Here is a 23,191-nt window from a genome sequence, read left to right on the forward strand (position 1 = left end):
CAGGTGTTCCTCTACTCCTAGGGTAGAAAGTAGGGTCCAGTGGAGCAGATATAGAAAATTCAGTATCTGGCAGCGCTTGCAGTAGAATATTTCCAGACGGGTTAGATATTCTGGAATGCCATATAGGATGCTTGGCATTAAGATCGCCTCCAACAATAACGTTGGATCCCAGTGTGTCCAATTGTAGTACGTCTTCATAATCCAGCACTGTAGCTGGAGACCGATACGCTGCAACTAATATCAGATCTTCTGAAGTAGTACGCACCTTAATTGCAATTGCCTCAATTGGTGTAAATGTGGGTATTGCTATTCTTGCCGCGTTGATTCCTTGTCTTGTTAATATGAGAAGTCCTCCTTTGCTTTGTTGGAGTCGGTCTTCACGGAAAATTCTATAACGAGAGATGGTCCATTTCATATGTGGTTTGAGGTGAGTCTCGTTAATTAGTGCAATATCTATATTTTTATTGCAAAGTAGATGAGTGAGTTCAGGTGTCTGATTTGCTATGCCATCGGCATTGTATATCAGCAAATTGATATGTTGTAGCAAATTATGTCGACTAAAAACAGTCATCAGATTGCATTTCCATCAGTATTTGTATTATGATTGGTATTATAGACATTCCCGAGGTTGCTTGGGAGATCTTTTGTAGTCCTCGGGATACATGTTGCCATATCTTGATAAATTTCCATGTATTAGCCAGATCCAGAAGTATTTGCAGACCTTGGCCAGCTTGCCCAGTATTTGTTGTAGGTTGGTGACGTTGTCCCATTCGAGACTGTGGGTCAGCTCTGTAGGCATAAGATGTATAACGTGCTGCTTCAGTGGGCCTGATAGACGTTGAAGCTGGAGCTGGAGCTGGAGCTGAAGCTGCTGGAGCTGTAGTGGTGGTTCTGACAGGTTGACTGGCAGTTATCATCTGAGGTTTTCTCTGTTGTTGATCTATTACAGTGAAGATCTGACAGTCTCTAAAGTTTGCGGGATGTTCTCCCCCACAGTTCGCACATGTGGGGGGATCATCCCTCTTCTTCTGAAATTTATATGCTTCATGTGGTTTACCACATTTAACACAGCGTGGTATGGTAAACCATTGTTGCTGGGTGTGGCCTAGATCTCTTGAGAGTAATCAGGAATAGTGGTATGTTCTTCCTTCCGGGACCTTTTGGGTTACGCTGGCTCATTTGGTGAACAGTCATAACTTCAAATCCATAATCAATGAGCTCCGACATGATGAAATTCGTATCTAGATCTATAGGAAGATGTCGAATGACAACCCGAAGTGGACGATTTTGACGATTCGGAGCTATGGTGAATCTTTCTCTGTTTGTTTGAAGATATGTTTTCAATTTGTTGAAATCATTTGATGAAGTACATTGGAAACGTATACTATCCAATGTGTAACGCACCCTTGGGTTAATCTTGGTAGTTTCGATAGTTTTCATGACAAAATTATGAGGTGCAGGTTGATGATAGACATAGATCAACCGCTCTCTGGTAGGTTTTGGTCTGGAAACGGAAGGTATTTCGTTTTCTCCCTCTGTTTGAATCTGCATGTTTTCAGGTGGTAATTCCGGTTGGTCTGATGTGAACGCATCATATCTATTTGATGCTTCAATTGTTGATGGTGGATCAGCAGTCACAGTACTGGCCGGCACTTTCTTTCTTGGAGGTACGAGTTGACACCCATCGGGATCAACGGTCTTGTTTTGTGTGGATTGCATATAACGTTCTCTTCTATCCGTTGGCTTCATAAATAACTTTTCGGAAGATCTGGAATATACTCGTCGTGGTGGGCGCATTTTCCCTCCTTGCGATTTGGAGATGGCTCCCGTGTGGGCGGATACTCTTCTCTCTTCATTTACAACAGAATCTGATGTGTAACCGTACTCCGATGCAGTGCCCTGAGGTTCCCGGTTGTCGATATTGTGCATTTCAGAATCGCTAAGGCGTTCTGTATTATCATTGGTTGCCTCGATAGCCTATCAGAGGGAGGAATTGGGAACACGAATTGTCCCCCCTGAATGGTTGAGATCGTTGGCCTATCGGATGATTGGGTTGTTGAACGTCTTCCATTATTCCCCCGGACGGGGTCGGGTAGGTTGAAGTTCCTCACTGACATCGCACGAACGCGTGTCTATGCCGCGGCGATCTCGACGTTCGATGGTCTGGAGCTTCGTTGGGCACCGTGAGGTTTCCACTCCAGATCCCTTCGGACAGAGGAAGTGTGGTGAAGGCAGTGATTCTTTAATATATACACACATGTTGACAACATTGTACTGCCATCTGGTGGACTTTTTAGGAATGTAAAGTCAAAGGCTGTAATTGGGGCAGATGGACAGGTTTCCGTTGGGGCAAATGGACATAGATTAATTGTATTGCATTTAACTATTGTTAGGTACTTTTTGATTGAGATACTAATGTATATTTGACTCAGTAATGGAAGTGGCAAGTGTGAATTGTATAGAATGCATTTTGTACCCTTCAAATGTTTGTGTTTCTATTACAATGTGCCCTTGTTACAGGATGGTGAGACATCAAGAACGAACAATGCTGTAAATGGGTTCAATGCTTATGGAATATATCCCGTTAATCCACAACGACTGCCTGGGCATGTCTTTGTTCCTGCAACTGTCCATGTTCAAGATGAGCGATCATCAGAGCCTACAGCAAGAGAAGAGCATGTGTCATCTCGTGGAAGTTTTGAGGAGCTAAACCTTTTGCCATCAACTTCTGGGACCTCCAGGAGGAAACGCAAAACTGGGCAATCACATGTATTGAGGGATCCTTCCTTCATCGCTCGCCTCAAGTACAAAAAGCTGAAAGCTGCAGCAAAAAATCAAAGAAGTTTGAACGCACTCACCACAAGTGATGAGTTCCGTAAATTCAAAGATTTGTACAACCAGGGTCAAAATTGGGTGCAGTACTTAGAGTGTTCTCTCTGGTTCCATGTAAATTGTGTTGCAAAGGGAAATGGCCCATATTATGTGTGTTGTTATTGTGAGAGTGATGATAGTTCATAAATCATCACCTGTCTATCTGCCTTGATCAAATGTCTGTCTGCCCCGAATGTGCGGGGTAAACGGACACTGCCGCATCCGGGGATTGATCAGACTATTTTGAGACAGATGTTTATTTGCTTGCATACTATGTGCTATCATGTGTTAACTGAAGGTTCACACCTTTTATGCCAATAGTTATTTTCATTCTTCAATAAAATGTTTCACAGTTATTTTGAAAATTGTGCTTAGGGTGTCCGTTTGCGCCGTCCTTACCCTGTAGTTTTCATTTTGTGAAAATTTGTTTCTATAATACACGATTTAAAATTACAAAATAAATGGAATCATAAGGAGAAGTTGTATCAAAAAATGTAAAGACTTATCATTGATTTATTTTAGAAAGAACAAATATTTCACATATTTAAAGTAAACAGTACTTTCACACATCACATTGAAACATATTACTTCAAGCAAAACACTATTACGGTGCCCTGTGAGCTCAGAACAAAATTATTGAACAACGGAAAACTACAATAAATAAATAGATTAATCAACTTAGACAAGTGTTCACGCGCCGTTGTTCAATCTCTTGGCTAGCGCTGCTTCTGGAGGACGTACTGAAATTCAAGAACAGAAACATAACAGATTTATAATAAGTACTAATAGAATTGTAATAATTGAATCGCAATGCTTTTTATTTGTGTCATGTCACTGTAATGCAATGCAATGCAATACATGCATTACGCTGAATGGATATAATGCCATAACAAATTAAATATGAGCTACATATTGAATTTGTTTTGGTATAACTTCGTCTTGTAGAGGGACAATGAGATATCTTAGAATAGTTTTTGCTGCATTTCTTGCCACTTTTGACAAATCGTGGATGAGTGATGATTAGATGAAATTGATTAAAGAAACAATTAATTGCATGAAACATCCATGCCCAGGCCGGGATTCGAACCAATGAACTTCGTCGGCAAGTCCAAAAGTCGATCACTTAACGCGCTCGGTTACCGAGGCGGCGCATCAACACAGAAGGTTCACAAGTTAAATAAATTTTACCAGCCACCGGTCATTCCCCCCTCCCCATCCCCCTCAGATTTTACATAAAATGATTTTCTATTTAATAGCATCATTATTACCTTACACAATATTCTCTAGTAACTTTTGAATCTCTGGGAGAATTTTCAGAGAGAGAACTTGGGAAGTACAACGCAAACAGGAAGCCTTTCTTTAATGAATTAGTACTAATGGCAAAAATTAATTATTTTCTGTAGTCTCTGATCTCCATAAGAACAAGCTACAGTTTTTCTATATAGTTGTAGCTCTCATTTGGATACTGGTCGGTATAAAGTAGGGACAAGTTAATCATAAATATTCACTTTGTCTTAACACTAACAAACTTCATTCTCATAGCAAATATTTCTCAAAATAATAAAAACTTACTTGGACATTGTCCACTCTGAAACCTTATGTCGTCGACAGCGAAACCTCCATTGCTCGCTTGTCCTTCAAGAATGATGCGGAACTCTCTGCTGTTGGCAACGTTCACTTGGGCAGGCAGCCACACAGGCCGTGATGTGTCCAGGCCCTTGGCAGTCAGTTTCCAAATCTGCAACAAATAGCGATATTAGGCAACACTTGCATTAAATAGAGAAATTTTAGATGTTTTGGTACTGATATCAGCGATGGCTGGTGGGTCCGAATTAGGTGAAGGGCTGGAAAAAAAATGGCGTAATAGTGAAAATTAGATCAATAGTTACACATACTTATTAGAAAATTTGGTTTCTAATAAGTACGTGTAACTATTGATTTAATTTTGTCTATTACACCATTTTTTCCCAACTCTCTCTTCACTTAACTCGGACCCACAAGCCGCCGCTGGCTGATCCACACACATTCGTACTGCTTATTTACTAATTTATATTTCTTTACATAAATAAATTGAGGGGTTGGAGGTGAAACATGGTAAAAATCATTTTCGCAATTATGGGGTTAAAGCTAAAAACAGCCATCCTTCAATTTTTGCGTGTAATTGCCGTGTCAAAGTGTCACGCAATTTGCATTGGACTCATTGAATGCTTCTAAAATTGGTAAACTCAACAACATTGTAATAATATATCTGCTTAAGAAACTCAGTAATGACCAAAATGCCACTTACCATGTTTTACCCCCGAGCACTTCAATTTGTTTGTTGTTTATAATTTACTCAGATTAGAAAGTAAATAAAAGCTTTCTTACCAAGCTTTACTTAAGCACGAGAAACAATTGAATCATCCAATTACTAAGAGATTTGCTTCAAAACTTATGTAAAGATATAAGTATGCATAAACGCACCAAATATTCTTTATGGAAACAAAGTTGTTATTTGCACAGCCACGGGTACTTCTGGGCTATAAAGTTCCCATTGAGAGTCAATGGACTCATTGCAACTCAAGAGTGCAGTGGTTGACATTTTAGAAAGTCATTTAGGACTCCCCGCTGGCGCAGTAGTAGCGTCGTTGCCTTGTGATCAAGGGGTCTGGGATTCGATACCCGATGAAGGCACATAGTGGTTCGGATCCCACTTTGAACTGTAGGTTCAGTCCCGATTAGCCTTACTGTGCATAAAGTAGACTTAAAACACCAAATCAATTAATCAATCAATCAATAGATTAACAGCGGCGTAACCTCTTTTCCACGTAGTACACCCAGGACTCTGTTCTTGTAGTCTAACGAGACTCTGGCGCCTGGACCCACAACAGTATAACCCTCTGTATGGTTTTTGTGGTTGTGGTTTGTCTTCTCGTCCATTTCATTTCATCACAATTCATGCTCATCGCCCGATTAGCCGAAACTGAAAGAATAACGACGGAAAGTAAAACAAATCAAATCATTGCAACTTAGAAGTTCGTGATTGTTGGAGATATAAATATGTAATGCCAAATGTCAAAGAATATCAACATTGTTACAGAGCATGAAGGGTATTCTCAATTTATGTAAAGTTTCAGTCCACATCCGAACGCCATGTTACTTAAAAGAAAGTTCGGAGAGATAAGCTTCCCATCTGACAACCACATGTCAAGTCCACATGGAAGCCCAGTAAATCCTCCCCTCAAACATATCCCACCAATAACGTCCGACCAAGAACTGACAGTTCTTGTCAACTCCACGTGGAGTAAATGAGATGTTGCCAATTCGGTTTCTTTAGAGATTTCTGAACGTGAGGTTGCGGTTTTGTTATTGTGTTGTGCCATCTTTTAAAACAATATGGAGACCTCGAGAGTATAACGTTGTAGTGGATGAATGTATGCCTAATCACTGCAGGGAAAAGTGACAAACAGCGCTTCTCAGAAAAACAGGTGCTGGCTCGAAACCAGATACGCATCATGACGGCTCCCTCTCGAGCTGTGCCAAAGATACCGAACTGGCGTTCCAATGAAGACTTAAGCTTAATTCGTTTCATACACTGACATAATATTTCGAAATTTTATAAGTGTTTATTAATGTCCTTGTGTAAAACACTATTATTACCGTTTCACTTTCAGAGTCACCCATGTCGTCCTTGGAATTCCCCAGCTTGACAGACAGCATCGTGGTGTCACTTGCGCCAAACGCTGCATACCAGAATGTGAAGCACAGAGAACTCTCATTATCTCGAAGCTGGACAGTGGGAGACACCAAGCGAACAGCGCTCTGCTTTTGGTTAGTGTTGAAAATGTCAAAGTAAACATAGCCACCTAGAAAAATTACGCAATTGTTAATAAACTTGTTTGCGTTTCTTACACCTCAACAAGCAATATGAATCAGGATCATATAAAGTTAGGTATCCTTAGAAAAATATTTGGACCTAAAAGGGTTGAGGAGACAGGTGAGTGGAGAAGGTTACATTATATAGAACTATATAATTTGTATTCATGTCTACATATTATTAGAATAATTAAATCAAGACGACTTAGATGGGAAGACCATGTGAGCCAAATAGAAGAGGAAAGAAGAGTTTACAGAATTCTTGTTGGGAAAGCTGATGGTAAGAGACCTGTAGGAAGGCCAGAACGAAGATGGGGGATATCGTTGAGGTGGACCTAAAGGAATCGGCAAGGATGGAAAGGATTGGATTGATCTTGTCATGAATATGGCCAGATGGAAGGCTTGTGTTGTTGCAGCCATAAATCTTCGGGTTTAAGAAAGCTAGAGAGTTAGTTAGTAAGATTACACATGTGATAGCTGTGTATTTATGGGGTTATAGACCCAAGAAAGTGCAGCTAGTAGATATTATAAAAATACTAAATGAGCTGCATGAGTCATTACAATGGAAAACAACGAAAGAAATTCAGAAAGATTATAAACTACTGTATATAGAGTGAGGTGCACAATTATTACCAGGCAAATTGTCCATCACCATGTTGAATAACTTTGTGTTGCACAATGTGAAATTCAAAAATTGAAACAATATTGTAAATAAAGTTGGCAACCTCTGCACCAATATCAATGTTATTTAATCCCTTAAAAGAGATGAATGAAAGAAATGAATAAATTAAAATAGTGATGAACAATTTGCTTAGCTTTATTTATGGACTGTGCAGTGCAGGAATGATTGCTGTTTAAGATCGGTGCAGTTAAAAATAAAATAATTCAGGTCTATTCTAATGAATGTACTAGGAATCAGTGGGGTGTTCGAGGGGAGGTTGTTGGGGTTTCCGCCCTCCATTGAATTTTGAATTTTTAAATAGTTGTGTACACGAAACTAGAAAACTAAAAACGAACTCATTAGACCTTATACTTTGCTCACATACTCCATTATGTAAATCCTGGTCACGCAATTGGTGGAAGGAATCAATACAAGATGTGTATTAGGGAAAAGAAGTACCTGAAGAGCCAAATGTTCTGTCTGGGAGATTCGCAGGCCTGTGGGAAATGTAGGCTGTTTGCCAAGTGATGTTTTGACCAATCGCAGTCCTGTTGAGCCAACCACAAAGTTCTCGCTCGAAAGAGCAGTCTTCGGCTCGTACACTGGCACTCGAGGGCTTCACTGCAACAAAACAATTAGCAAGTTTCAAAATAAGATTAATTGGTATCTAGATCTGTATTTTCTCAATCTTTGAAGACTCTCTTCCTTATCACTAGACTTCGGATTTTAGATTTTTAACCTATTTCTTCCTTTGTAGGTAAATAAGAAATAACAAGATACGTCAGCGTTTCATTAAGAAACGAAACAACTGATAAAGTTTTATAGTGCCTAAAATAACCTATTTTGCTTGTTAGAACCTATTTTAGGTTTATGCGCCTAAATCAAACTTTTTTTTTAGGTTTTTATACCTAGGTATATAGTTTAAGTTTTTCCAGGATTTTTATGTCACACAGAGGTATTTGCTCTGTTTGATACAAAGAAATCGATGACTTACGTGTTTGAAACACATTTTCTGTCGATTTTCCTCCCTTCATTTTCCAAGAAGCTTTCTATTCCTTTCCTTCTTCGATAAAAATAAAAGAAACTGTGGAAAGTGTCAGGGCATTTATAAATAGGTATAAATTCAATGAGATTTGGATTAATAAAAGTTTCAATTTTTCACGCCTATTCAGAAAAATTCACGCAGAATTCCTGGAGTCAATAATTCACGGATAATTCCCGGAATTCAAGAAATTCCCAGTGACTAGATACCCTGGTATTGTGCAGCAAATCATAATTCATTCTTCAGATCAACAAGTAACTTTTGCTAACAACACAAATATAGGATTACAACAATTTGTGCATAATTTTGAAAATGATGTATCCAAATGAAAATTTGGTTAGAAATTTAATATTTTGTTGTTACATATAGCTATTAAAATTTCTTACGGTTCTTTCGAAATTTTGTTTTTGAAGATGAACCAAATCAGTATCTTTCAGGAATTTTGAAGCATTTTAAGTTTCTTTCGGAACCTACTTCAGGATTTTCGCGCCTAATTTAAGATTTTTAGAACCTATTTTATGATTTTTAGAGCCTATTTTGATATTTTTAAAGCCTATTTAAGAACCTAAAAGCACACTTTTTAGAACTTAAAAATCCGAGGTCTACTTATCACACAGAAAAGTAGTCATTAATTAAAGAAAGAAAGCTAATGTCTAAATGCCTCAGGTATTGAATATGCACTAAAGAGCATCTGTTTTATAAATATTATTGGTATCATATTACTCGACTCTCAAAAATGCAAAAAGTATTTTATACATTTTTTAAATGCTAACAATAATTAGTTCATGTAGATATTTAGAATAATGCTTCATTGATTGCAATGCAGCAAATAATGTTATACAGGGTATCATTTTAATGGCGCCCACGGACCACGGAAACGTATAGAGGACATCAAAACAAACAACTTTTCTCAGCAACATTTTTCTCGTTGGTGCATCGTTTCGGCACTAAAGTCGTTCAAAAAAGCCCGTTTTGCAGCCTGAATGCTGGCAACCACACACAACATTTGATTGCATTTGTGACGTCATATCCAGTGGTGAAGCGATGCGTTCCAGGGTTGCCAGGAACACACATTCTGTGAAAAATGACATAGCTACAATCAGCCACATTATGTACCGTAAAACAAAACGAGAAAACACGTTATGAAACCTAACAGGAAGTAAACAAACGATACGAAAAATGGTAGAAAGAAAACAGAATTCAAATGGAAGTGGTCATATCGAATTTTGTCTCAGCTTACACGTCAAATATTTGCATCTACAATTTTGTCTATCCACTTCGTTCTTCTGATACTAGTTGTCTGTGACACACTGAACAGATGACAAAATAGAAATGAAAGAACTCAAAATTCCAAAGGTAAGCAACACATAATTAGTATATTCAGGGCATTACGAGGCAGGTGACAAAAATGGTTGAAAATACAGGGATATAAGCAGTAATAAAACAAACTCTCTGACGACTGTGTTTATCTACGCACCCGATACACATGTAATAGTTTGCAACTGTGAGCAGGGCAGTATATTCGCTACTGATTCATCATTAGATTGTCACTGTGGTTGTATGTGTTTTAGCCGTAATGTAACAACGTGAACCTCGAATACTTCCGTTATCAGCACAAAAGTACCACAAGGCATCTGGATACAAACCTGTAGATATCAACCTTGCAACGAGATTTGCAAATATAATTGACATTTAGCTGGGCGTAAACAGCCACATGTAAGCTGTAAGTCCAATAAAATGTATTGTTGTTGATATTTGACATGTAGGCTGTGTGACATTCACTAGTCAATAATTTGCACGATTACATTTCGTTTATAAATATTCCAAATTATAACGCGAAGGTGAAGGTACAACTTTTATGGGTCTAAGTATTATTAAAATAACTGACCAATATCCAGTTCACTATTTTCTATTTCCAATTCCATTATATCCATTGCCACATAGTGACTATTGATTCTCGTTGCTATAGCAACGTTAGAATTCCAAAAATTACCTTATTTATACAGCGTATAGCGCAATAAATAACATAAAACATAATTGACGTTGTACAAAGTAGTTATTATACATTTTTTTAACTGTTATTTGAAAGTGACTTGTATAATATGAAATTAATAATTTCAATAAACATATAATTATATTGTGCGGATTCACAGGACCGTCTCAACATTCCCCTCTTCCGGGAAAAATGAAAACTACAAAACACTGAGGAGGAGTTTTCATTTACAAATCATTCATATGTTTATGAACATAAGTAAAACAAAGTTACAAATGCACAATATTATCTGACATTCGACAACAACGTGCACATAAACAGATTTGTGCCTAACAGGTAATAACAAATCAGAACATAATACAACATTCAATTGTACAAAATAATAAACAGAAAAGTTTCCATTTTCCAGTATCTACTCTCATAAATTTAATTATCAGACAACAGTTCATTCCTCTTTCCTTCTAAACAGTTAAACACTCGAAGATTTGAAAAGTTCATCTTGTCATAATATTTCTGGTTCATTGTGTAAGAAATTTCATTATTGTCCTTAATTTTCGTGACAAGGTATGGCCCAGTATATAAATTCAACAAAATAAAATGTATTGAAAAGATATTATCAATTGTACTAACTTTCAGGCGAGAAATTCTATTATTGTAATTCTCATCTGCTGGTTGAGCTTTTAACCAAATAGAAGAAGTATCATCTTGCCAGTATCATTTACAGTCCAAGTAGGTTCTTCATTGTACTATATCACTACGATATGATTTAGACGAACCCTCCTTTACGTTAGTGCGAGCAAACTAGTGCACGTTCACCCGCGACGTTTTTAATGTTTCTTGAGGGGCAGAAGAAATTAACTGTTTACAAGAAGTTTCTCTTGGATCGAAAAATGGAGCAGTTTCATTTAATGGAGTATTCGCCATGTAGTTGCATTGCAACTGTTTCCCGTTGACAACTGAGGCGACGAATATCCACAATTAGCACATACACTGCATGGTTGGAATGAGTGGAAATTATCGTTAGAGAACTGGGAGTTAGGACGCAGTGTAAATTGCTGTTGTTCTTGCTCGTTTCTGGCATTGGCCCATAAATCTACCATTATTGTTGAAGTACCGACAGCTTTGTGGACTTCTATTTCGCTGGAAGTTTTGAATTCCTGCACCATTACGTCTGTGACGATTATATACCCTGTTAGTTAGGTTAGGTTTCCCAAAATTATTATTTCTATTAAATATCATCGTCTTCTGCTGGAGTTTGATTGTTGGGTTTCAGCAACAGATGGAATCTTAATTCTTTTATTCTCATCGCTAGAAGAAACAAAATTAACGCTGTTGTAAGGTCTTACAACATATCGTCTTGAACATTCATTTTCATTATATTGATCACAGTTCGCAACCGATGAATGTTTAGCAACACCCTGAACTCTCAGTTTTGCCCTTGTACTATTATTCTCGGTAAAACTTTTAGAATTATTCCCAACATATCGGAAATTTTTTCACGTACATTATCTTGAACATTAAGACTCTTGTTCGATCTTGAATTCACTAAATCCAACCTCTTTAGTAACGCAATTACATCATCCATTTTATCTAATCTAGCAGCTAATATAGTTTGTGCAATAGATGTGGGAAACTGATTGATTAAAATATCAATAACTTCTGCATCATTTGGACGATCAACTAAATTATAATATGCTGAATGCGTTCGAATAGCAAAAACTTCCATACTACTCGTCGATTTAGGATTATATTTACGGTTCAGTCAATTAAGCCTGAGTTAACGAATAAGACGTGTAGTAATTCAGAAATTCGTCAACAAATTGTTTGTACGATGTAAATGAATCAACATGAGTATTATACCAACCTTCTGCAGGTCCATGGAAACAATTAGTAATACATTCAAGCCTTTGCATGTCAGGAACTTTCAGTAAGTCTAAGTAGGACGTTAAAGTTTTAATAAACTTACGTGAGCTTGATTTCTCAGGATCTCCCGAATATTTAGGAAGAACAGTAAGTTCATTCAATCTTACCAATCGTCGAGGTTCTTGAGTAAGCGAACGCACACAATTGTCAGGATAATCACATCGACGATTCTGCGGGTTTGATGACTTTTGGTTTACTTGCCTCTTTCTTTCCTGACCAGAACCATCAGAATACAAAGAACGGGTTGATTGACATAACTTGTTAGTATTACTAGATCTCATGCGATTATTTCTAGAGCGTTTGTGTCTTTGTGAAGCAATGCGATTGTGTTCGTTATCAGAAACATCACAGGCTGAAGAATCAGATGATTTCAGAGAGGTTAAGTTTCGTGCAGGAATACTAGGTTGGCAGTTACCGTTCACGTGACAGCTATAAACTTGTACAAGATTACTTGATTCAACATTAGTCGAAATATTAGATGTTAATTTAGTAATCTTTTCTTCACAAGTCTCCACGCGCTTTGTTATTTCGTCCTTGTTCACAACGACTTCAAATCTTTGAACTTGCCGAGACAACCCTGAAACATTGCCCTGACATTCTGTAATTTGATCATTCAATCCAGCAAGTTTAGCAGAATTCTCTGCACAAGTAGTGTTGGTTTCCTCGATTTTCTCTGTTAGTCCTTGCACTTCCCTTTCCATTTCCTGATGTAATGAACGTGTTGCTAATTTGCAGGACTCGGCAACTTCAGCCAATTCCTTCCGTAACGATGTACTCAATTCGTGGAAGTCAAGGTTGAGTAGTTGTTGTAAAATTTGAATTTCCTGTTGAGATTCCCTGATTTTTGTAAACTCAAGCTGTTGAGACTCTTGAGTTTGCCTCATTATAGTAAACTCAAGCTTTTGAGACTGTTGAGTTTCCCTCATTTTTGTAAACTCAAGCTGTTGAGACTCTTGAGTTCGCCTCATAGAATCTTGAGTTTGCCTCATAGAATCTTGAGTTTCCCTAATTTTTGTAAATTCCACCTGTTGTGACTCGCTGATTTTCCTTAACTCTGCAAGCAGATCAAACATTTGAAAGGGAACATTACTTTGTCCCGTTGACGTCTCGGCCAACACAGAAGGACGAATGTTAATTTCTTGAACATTTTCCTGACATCGTTTGCATTGCACGAAAGCTTCAATACTGAACGGATCATAAGACGGATCACAATCTTTACAGAAATAATTTTCATTTAACTGATATAACTCCCAATGCTTATCGGACAAACCCAAACATTGTAAATGAAACCAATGGCCACAATTTTCACAAACTACCAACCTTTCCTTATCGGGATCTTTGCAGCACTTCACCATATCCATGGCACCATTATTATTTTGTGATTCATCAGGTTCATCACCACAATTGATAGATCTTGCTGTAAAACTTGTTTTGGATCTCAGATTATAAGGATTTCTTGATGCGCACATAATTGAAATTTATGTACAAACTAGATTCACGAGAACAATGGTGTAAGTGAACACTTAAGCAAAACACATTCCTCAAGATCGTGCTGGTAACGTTCCACAATACTGGACCATCAATTATACTGTGACATTCACTAGTCAATAATTTGCACGATTACATTTCGTTTATAAATATTCCAAATTATAACGCGAAGGTGAAGGTACAACTTCTATGGGTCTAAGTATTATTAAAATAACTGACCAATATGCAGTTCACTATTATCTATTTCCAGTTCCATTGTATTCATTGCTACATAGTGATTATTGATTCTCGTTGCTATAGCAACGTTAGAATTCCAAAAATTACCTCACTTATACAGCGTATAGCACAATAAATAACATGAAACATAATTGAAGTTGTACAAAGTAGTTATTATACATTTTTAACTGTTATTTGGAAGTGACTTGTATAATATGAAATTAATAATTTCAATAAACATATATTTATATTGTGCGGATTCACAGGACCGTCACAGCTGAGACAAAAGCCGATATTGACACTTCATTTTGAATTTTTACCATTTCCCATATCGTTGGTTCACTTCTCCCTTCCCCTGAGATGACTACTGACCTTCTGGCTGGTAGGCTATGATGTTCGGTCTACTGGACGCGTTTCTCGCTTCGTTTTACAGCTAATTATGTGGTTGGTAGTTTGTCATTTTTAACAAAATTTGTGTGTTCCTTGCAACACTGCCGTGCGCTGTTTCACCGCAGGAAATGACGTCACAGGTACGATTAAATGTTGTGTTGGGTTGCCAGCATCCAGGCGGCAAAACGGTCTTTCTGGAATGGCTGTAGCGTCGAATCGACGCAGAAACAAGAAAAATATTACTGAGAAAAGATGTTTGTTTTGATGTCCTCTATACGAATCTGTGGTCCGTGGGCGTCATTAAAATGACACCTTGTATATTGCATAGCCTATTAAATATTAGTAATTTTTAAGTTTCCATGTGAGAGATCTTTTTTTCAGAAGGATTTTATATACGGGGATATTTCCCCGCATACATTGAAGAGTACAAAACGGCCATGTGTGTCCAAACACCCAACAATATTTTACTTCATTCATTTATTCAATCAGTGCCATAAATTGAGTATCTGTATGCTTACGGTTTTGGATAGCTACACTGTTTGCAATGTTGCTGCATCAAATATTATTTTTTCTTAATTGCTAGCATGATTGGAAATATAGCCAATTTATTATCTTAGGAGACGGTCTCGGTGGTTGAGCCCGTGTTAAGTGATCGTTTTTCGATATCCTCACCGCCGTTCCCAGGTTCGAATCCCAGCCAAAACATGGATGTTCTTTATGAGTGTCCACTTGTCAATTTCATCCTCATAGTCACGATTAGCCAGAATTACAGGGAACCAACGCTTATTAACAAAAATACAAATCAGTTTAACGGTTCATCTCAGCATCGCGTGTCTGTTTTGATGAGAAATTCATCCTATACTATCATACTGATTTCGATGCCTTATCCAGTACCATTGCGCAATAAAGAGTATGTTTTATGTTTCCTTTATATACAATAACGGGAAAATACATTCATTTGAAAATACACAAAACAGCATTTACGCTACTTACTGCTGCATGGTCCATCATAAAATGCAATGTCGTCGAAAGCTATGGATCCACTGGCCCTATTAGGCCCCCATGTTCCTTCGAAAACAACCTGAACAGAAACGAAATATATTTGCCATGGAGAAAACATTGAACCTGAAAATAGGCTTATTGCAAACATACATTAGCTTTTGAGAGCCCATAAGCAATTATATATATTTGATTGCATTCAAAATATTAGATTGATTATTGCTAAATTTCACAATTTCAAATGTAATTAGGACAGAATTTTATCAATTAGTTGTTTCAGAACATAGTACCAGTACACTGAGAATAAAAAGGTATCAACAAAAAGGAGAGAAAATAGAAATAAACAACATAATCAGGAATTAAAAGTCTATTAAGTAATGAACAATCATGTTCATTTCAATGGGCTTAACAAGAAATATGGGTTATATTGTATTTCACAACTACTGGACTTTTGTATCCATTTTTATCTTTCTTACCGGGGTGTAAGGAGTGGCCTTTTTGAGAAGGCACTAAGACTTCAATCTCACTTCCACGTAGTACACACTTGACTGCATTGTTGCAGACTAACGAGACTCTGACGTCTGATCTCACAGCCAGTGTAATCCTCTGTGGGACCTGTGTTGTGTCCTGTATGTGTGTGTTTGTGATTGCCCTTTCATCATTTTATCTTATCATCATTCATCATCACCCTCGCGATTAGCCAAAAATTGAATAAAAGCGACGTAAAATAATTCATCAATAGTTCTTACCCGATATCTTTTGCTTTCCATTATCATCGCTTGACCTAAATTCCACTCAACTCCTTGGTAGTTATACAACTGCCAGATAGGAGTGTTGATGTCGTTTCCTAAGTCTCCTTTAGTTCTCAGCAGCACCTTCAGAACACCCAAACTGGGGCCTGTGTTGTCGATGAATGGCTCGTGCATCAAGTACCTGCAATTGGACATAAAGAGACAATTTTGAAGGTAGGTTGTGTGAATAAAACTCGGCACCTCGTCACACCTCAAGTTTCTGGAGCATGTACTCCATTTCATTTGCTGCTGCTCCTGTGCCTTGCTGGAAATTTCTACTGCTTTTAAATGCCTTCTACTGGGCACTATGAAATGTACTGAAACCCAATTGCAGGTCTACTGTACTACAGCTACTGTAGAACAGTAGGTCTACCGTACTGAAAAAAACAATGTTAATAATAATGCATAATACTTGCTACAATATGTTATACAATAATATATTGTCTCAAGCACAGATAGTTTAATTCTTGACACCACATTCTCAGTGTTTGATTCAGAAGTGTATTTGAAAAACAGTACATGAAATGAATGTCTTCTGAATTCTAACGAATACTGCTGAAGTCAGATATATTTTAATGTATAAGTTAATAGAAATCTTTCTTAAGTAATAACTCAACCTTGTAGCAGCTAGTTGTTTGAATAAATAATCACGTCAGTTGTTTTTTTTATTTCAACGTGGAATTTCATTGGTTATTCTTATGTCTATGCACTGCAATTGCATAAATGAGTAATCTTTTGATCAAGGTTGTCCACTTTTTTTTTTGTGAATATAGCGGACTTAAAACAAACTCAAATAAACAAACCAAAAAAGATAAGTTCTCAGGAAATTTAACAGATGCTCCAAATTAGGCGATGCATCTCAGGAGGTTGATCACTTTTATGAAGGTCGCTAGTTTCTGTCGTATTCGTTACGGGTACCATCCCAGCTTTAGAATGGAGTGACTGAGGAAAAATTAAGCCAGGCAGCAGAGTGCTTGTATGTTCTTTGTGAAACAAAAAAGGAGGCCGTAGCACCATGTTCTCTCATCAGTTCTAATGGCGTCGGAAGGAGAATTGTGTTTCTGCAATTCCCTCCTGTGGCAGGAAACCGCATGGCCACTTGTTCCGTCCGGATGTCGACCTGGGACATCATGAAGGTTAATACGAGTCCCTTTGGCTTCCCGGATGAAAGTCCCTCGCGATATCCTGGTATCTCGCACGCCACGAATCCAGTCAGCATGGTATCTTCCTGGTTGAACGCATTCGTCGTTACAGAGTGACCAACACAGTTCATTAACCGCAAGGATATGCGATTCACACCTCATGCTTGCGTGAGGCACAATGCCTACGGAAGTCCTTTATTTTGCTGGTTCCCAGAAAGGGTGTGTTTAACTAAAAGAACATATGATTCATTCGATACTTTTGTTACGAAAGTACCCGATATCTTATGTTCATGTGCTTGTAGTTGCATGCAATTTATTCCATTCTTGAAGAGTTTTTATTTGTATGTTTGCTGTAAGTTCACTTTATGCACAGTTAGGGTGACTGGGGTGAAACTACAGTCTGAAGTGGTATACAAGCAATTGAAATGGTTCTCTCAATGGTTATCCAACCCGGGACCGTTAAATTCCACGTATAGAGGATAGGTATATAGCACTCCAATCAAGGGCGCCCGCAAAGGGGGACCAGGGGCGCAAGTGCCCGCTCCCTGAGATATCTAAAAGTAATTTAAATGATGGAAGTGTAGCGTAAAAACATGGAAGAGGGGTGCCCTGTAAGACAGCAGATTAAGTACCTATCCAAATTGTCCTAGATCTGGGAATGATTTTTGAAAATTCTCTTAACTGGGGGAAAAGCATCACTCCACGTTTCCCCCACTTTAAACACTGCTGCCCCGCCCCCTCCTCTAAGAAAATATCCCCTGTGCGGCCTTGACTCTAATACTAAAGTTCTGTAATCCAATCTTGGGCAAGAAATTAATATTTACAGGCTTTCTGGATAGGGGCCCCGGTAACCTGTAAGGATAATCACACACATATTTTGTTAGGTAGCAGAAATGATAGGAAATCTGATGCAAAAAGACTTTTGAGATATTAATGTTACATAAATCAGAATAGTTTGGTATCTATTTAGTTTTAGTATTTCTATTAGTCTTACTGTAGAGGTTTTCTCTTTCTAGATGTATTACTTATTCAGGTGTCACAGCAAAATAGACAACAACAACATCCGTAACTAGAAAAGCAACGAAAGAATATGTATTTAATTTAACTTGTATCACAGAATTTCTTACTACTAATGCAATTTGATTCAAGTGTTGTCATCCTTAATCACGAGAAATGCTATGTTATTTTTTGAAAAAAAAAAAACTATTTCTATTTACGTGGTTTCCCAGTTTTAAAAAAATGATCATTTTTTTTTCTTTGACTTACCAAAATGAGATGCACCTTGGATTCTCACTTCCTTCGAATTCTTTTGACACAAATTGAGCTGTACTCCCTGTTCGCTTTAACTCCGGACGTCCCAGGCCAAGGAAAAACCCTAGAGGAAGGAGAAATTGAAATTCCTTGCTTCATCAATGATTGCAATTTAAAAAATTCAATACTGTTTCTTCACAATGCAAATAATCAAAGCGGCTTGTGAGCTCTTCATGTTGCCTTTTATACATATATAACGGTTTTTGTCATAATACAAACTGAATAGATGGCGAATGTATACTAGGGTGTATCGAAAAAGGCCCCAAAAAAATATTTTCAGAAATTCAAAAACATATAGTGTGCAAAAGTTGCGTAATCGTAGCAAAACATCTCAATTTTTTTTTAGCTAAATTGAAGAATTTCTAGCCACGCCTCCCGAGGGTCTAGTTAGTCTAGTTGAGCACAATGCCCAATGGAAGAAAGTGCAGCTCTTCGCTTGATGCAAACTGCAACTTTCATAACGAAATGTAACTATTTGGATTAGTTACAACAAAATCAAATATAGCAATGAAACCAAAATATATTCATGTGCGCGCAAGTGAATGCGCGAATGTCTGGTCTAGTGTAGTATAATGCTGCAGGTTGCACCAACCCAGAACTCACCGCGTGGATGTGGCTGCCAGCGAGTTCCATCGCACCCTCCCTCCATCCACTTTTCCCTCCCCTAAACTGTTATTTTAATTTCAGTTTTACTCTTTCTTTTCTCAAAATAATCAGATTTCTTCTCATATGTTGGTAATTGCTATCTTGCATCAAGTTTAGATCTGATATAAGCAACTCTTTCTCTTTCACCACAAACAGACTTAACCAGTCTCTCAACTGCTTGAGTGTGACAGGGGAAGTATGCAATTGTTGTTTCTGCAATATTCTGGTCATCCACCATCTTCTCAATGTCCTCGGAATTCAAATGGGCAACTAAGGGAGGCTTAGGTTACAAGGCACACATCCCAGTCTATCATGTTGATGTAGTCCTCTGCCATGAAATTTATTTCTGGCGCTTTGAACTTACGTATCGACCCTTCACCGGATGTTTTCCTTGCCTGAGCATCTATAATCTTTCTCACAGATATTTCTCTGACTTTACGCTTATCATCTGTCAGCATACTGAGCAACAAATTCTCTGGATGAGCAAAAAATGAATTCCTGGCGATCACCTTATTCACTACAGTTTTCAAAGGTTCCTCAAGGTACCTTGAGAGCTTAATTGACAGATACAAGTGCCTAGCACCATCTTTGCATGTCGGGTTTGATTTCACAGAGAACCAAACATACACAACGAACTTAGCAAGAATCTTCAGTTCTTCTGTTGGGTTTTCTGTGGAAATGTAAAGGCGAAGCAGGAGACAGGCATCTAGCATGAGATAATTTTCCGGGCTTCTTGTTTCCTAAACGTGTGTCGCACTTGCCACTGATTACAGCTTGACATATTTTCAGAAGGTAGCCTACTGCTGATCTGTTCTCAAATCTTGTATATCTAAGGCTGGCATTTCGGCAGGTATAACCTCGAAGTTCGTAACTGGCCTGTCCTCAAAATTATGGAGAATTTTTCCTACAAGGCCTGAAAATGTATAAGGTCCTGTTGTTGTGTCCATCAATTGTCTTCAGCACGTGTCGAAGTGGTAATTCATTGAAATGCAGGAGGCAAATTAACCACTGTAAAGGTCTTTGAACTTGGTTCTCGAGAAATTTTATGAGTCCCCCCCGAACTCCGACGTTAATATTAGTTCAATCGCAACCAACTGCCCTCAGATCTATCAAGTCCACATTATTATCTTTCAGCTTCTGAATTATCGAACTTCCAATGTTAATAACAGTGGATGATCCTGACACCGATGCATGGCCAAGGTATCGACTGTTTGGTTCTTCAACTAGCACGTAGTGTTCCTCACTTGCAGTTTATTTGGGTTTTTGATCGCCAATCTTCTTTAACATTACAGTCGCATTCCTTCTTACCGTCAAAATATAAACTTTGAGGTTTAATGCCTTCATTAAGTTCTCTTTTTTGCACAAAACTACGGTTTTTTGCAACCTCTCTTTGAACCTTACTTTTGTCTATCACTTTCTGTTGATCTTTGTGTGAAATTATGTTCAAATCTTCTAAAACGGCAGAAGCGATAGCAGCGACCTTTCTTAAAGTCACACCAGTTTTATCCTTTACTTTAGCTAAAGTTGGAAGTGGTGCCCTCATCTGTGTTGAAGATTGACCTTTTCGTCTCTTTGGTCGAGACTCTAGGGGATATGACCACTTCAAGTCACTGTCATCATGTGCATCCCACTGGTCGACGGTTCTTGCAAATCATCTTCTACGGCAGCACGTTAACTTACTCTTCTTCCTTCCCTTTTCAGAAGAGTTTTCGTTTCCAGTACATCGACGGTACCTATTGCCATTTTTCTGTCTGTTCTCTGATCTATAATAAACTCTCTCTCCTTTTCAGGTATTTTCTTAGATTTTTCACATCTGCACGAACTGAAATCCGCACATTTGCAACTAGCAATATCAAAAAGTTTTTGGAAATCTTCTTTAAATTTCTCTAGTTTTTCTGGTTGCTTATTTTTTCACATTTTTCAAAATAGCCGTGACACTTTTGTGATATCCATCTATCATGCTAATAATCCTATAAAAGGAAACTGTGGGAACTGAGAATCGCAACCACACTTCTCCCAACATTTTTGCCACTTCTTCGCAAAGGGAAGGAATCGCTGGTTCTTTGCTCCCCTCCCCTTTCAATTCTAGACGAGTAAGTCTGTAGCATCTCATCACAGCACTGTATGAAGGTAACGTCCTGGAACTGAAACCACAAGGAGTTCCGAATAGAGATTCATAACTCGTACTTATGTTGCATCTTGTACGAACAGATCATTTAGCGGTAGCCATGGTCACCACAAACACACACACATCCAAATCTATTCTCAGCACAAACACTACTGAATTCTGAAACTTCCATGTCGAAACTACAATGCAGGGCTGAAATTAAGTGTACGTGAAAACTTGTAGCACAACCGCTTGAACCACTTTTAATCCAGTCCCTGTAATAGAGTCCCGTAAAAATTTTAGTTATGATTTGTCTAACCAATGGTACCTAGTAGAATACATGTAGGAGGATCAGAAAAACTTGGGTAGACATCACCATATCCTGGACCGGGTGTTTTAGACGCCATTTTCCAAAATGGCCGACAGCGACAATATTTTGCTTTTATTTCCGCACCTGAAACCGTTAAAGTCATAATTTTGGTGTCTAAATATATGTTTTTAAGGGTGAGGAATCGAATAAAATGGTTCTTGAAGCTGTCTGATTGTTATTTATTTTAAAAAAAACTGTTTTTCCTTTTGTTTCTTTTTCGAAAAATGTCTACTGGACTCTATTACAGGGACAAGAGTATAATTTTGGTTTCATTTATTACACAATTATACAAGAGGCCTACTTAACTGTATGTTTAGGGTGATAAAGCTGTCAGAACTGAATTATATAATTCAAAATTCTAATAATACTTTGTTATTTACAGGTTAACTACCACTAATTAAAAATGGATGAGCAAAGACGGATACCGGTAGGAACTAAACTGGCAGATGTTCAACAGGAAGAACAAAATATATTGTTTGATGTGCAGAAGTGCATTATTTGTCAGACTGTGGACAGTAACAAGACAGTTACCACAGTTAATGGTATAAAATAAATCACGAAGCAGCCGACATAAGAGATGACATAGTGGCTAAAAGACTGAAAAGTTTGTCGGCTGAGAAGTGTTTGTGTATCATGTAACAAACCAGTGCTATAAAACGTATACTTTAAAAATATATCTTGATAAAATAGTGGCCGAATGATCGGAAACTTCCATTGCGCAAAGGTCGTCCTGCACATTATTAGAACATATCAGTGTGGCAGTGGTGCAAAGGATGCATTTATTGAGCGCAAAGTGTTTGGTGTTAAAACTGCAGAATCAGTAATGAATGGAAGTCATTATGTCAGATCGCTCAAGGTCTTTCTGATTCTTGAAGAAGCTATATTGAAGATGAAATGGTCAGCATTTTGGAAATGTAACCCAAAAGAAAATTATGCTATTACCAATCAACAAGCCCAGAAATTGAAAAAAAGTATTTCAACTAATAATGTGAAAACAAGTCCAACAGAGTTTAATGAACTTTTACCAACATCAGCAGTTTTGTACAATGACTTTCAGAAATTTTCCAATGATTGTGCCACTACGTCAGAAACGTGCCGATATTGGGATACATTCCTTTACCTGGTAAACTTGTTGAAATTTCTCATAGCGTCTGACAGAGATGGCGATTGGAATAGCCACCTTCAAGCTATTCAGAACCTTCTACCTATATTCTGTAAATTTGACAGTATTAACTATTTAAGATATGCATCATGGTATCTGGAAAAAAATGCGATGGTTAGAGGAACAGCACCCTGAAGTGTATCAGAAATTTCAAACAGGCCATTTTGTAGTGAGGCAAACCAATCGATCATTTAGTGCAGTGTCGCCGGACATGAAATTGGAGCA

At 37.8% G+C, this 23,191-nt stretch overlaps 1 protein-coding gene across 3 annotated transcripts in view; it reads right to left on the reverse strand.

The window, feature by feature from the left end:
- Window positions 1–3,366: 3,366 nt before the first annotated feature.
- Window positions 3,367–23,191, reverse strand: part of LOC145981146 (MAM and LDL-receptor class A domain-containing protein 1-like) — a 79,159-nt gene continuing 59,334 nt past the window's right edge. For all 3 annotated transcript variants that reach the window (XM_083114286.1, XM_083114275.1, XM_083114281.1), the window contains exons 12-18: window positions 18,638–18,746; window positions 16,188–16,371; window positions 15,433–15,520; window positions 7,847–8,008; window positions 6,511–6,716; window positions 4,444–4,609; window positions 3,367–3,611 (exon numbers count right to left, since the gene is read on the reverse strand). In XM_083114286.1, the coding sequence (XP_082970412.1) occupies window positions 3,562–3,611; window positions 4,444–4,609; window positions 6,511–6,716; window positions 7,847–8,008; window positions 15,433–15,520; window positions 16,188–16,371; window positions 18,638–18,746 (965 nt within the window). In that variant the 3' untranslated portion in view covers window positions 3,367–3,561. The remainder of the gene's footprint in view (window positions 3,612–4,443; window positions 4,610–6,510; window positions 6,717–7,846; window positions 8,009–15,432; window positions 15,521–16,187; window positions 16,372–18,637; window positions 18,747–23,191) is intronic.

Source organism: Lepisma saccharinum, chromosome 2 (assembly GCF_977018435.1).
Source record: "Lepisma saccharinum chromosome 2, izLepSacc3.1, whole genome shotgun sequence".
Taxonomy (NCBI): Eukaryota; Metazoa; Arthropoda; class Insecta; order Zygentoma; family Lepismatidae; genus Lepisma; species Lepisma saccharinum.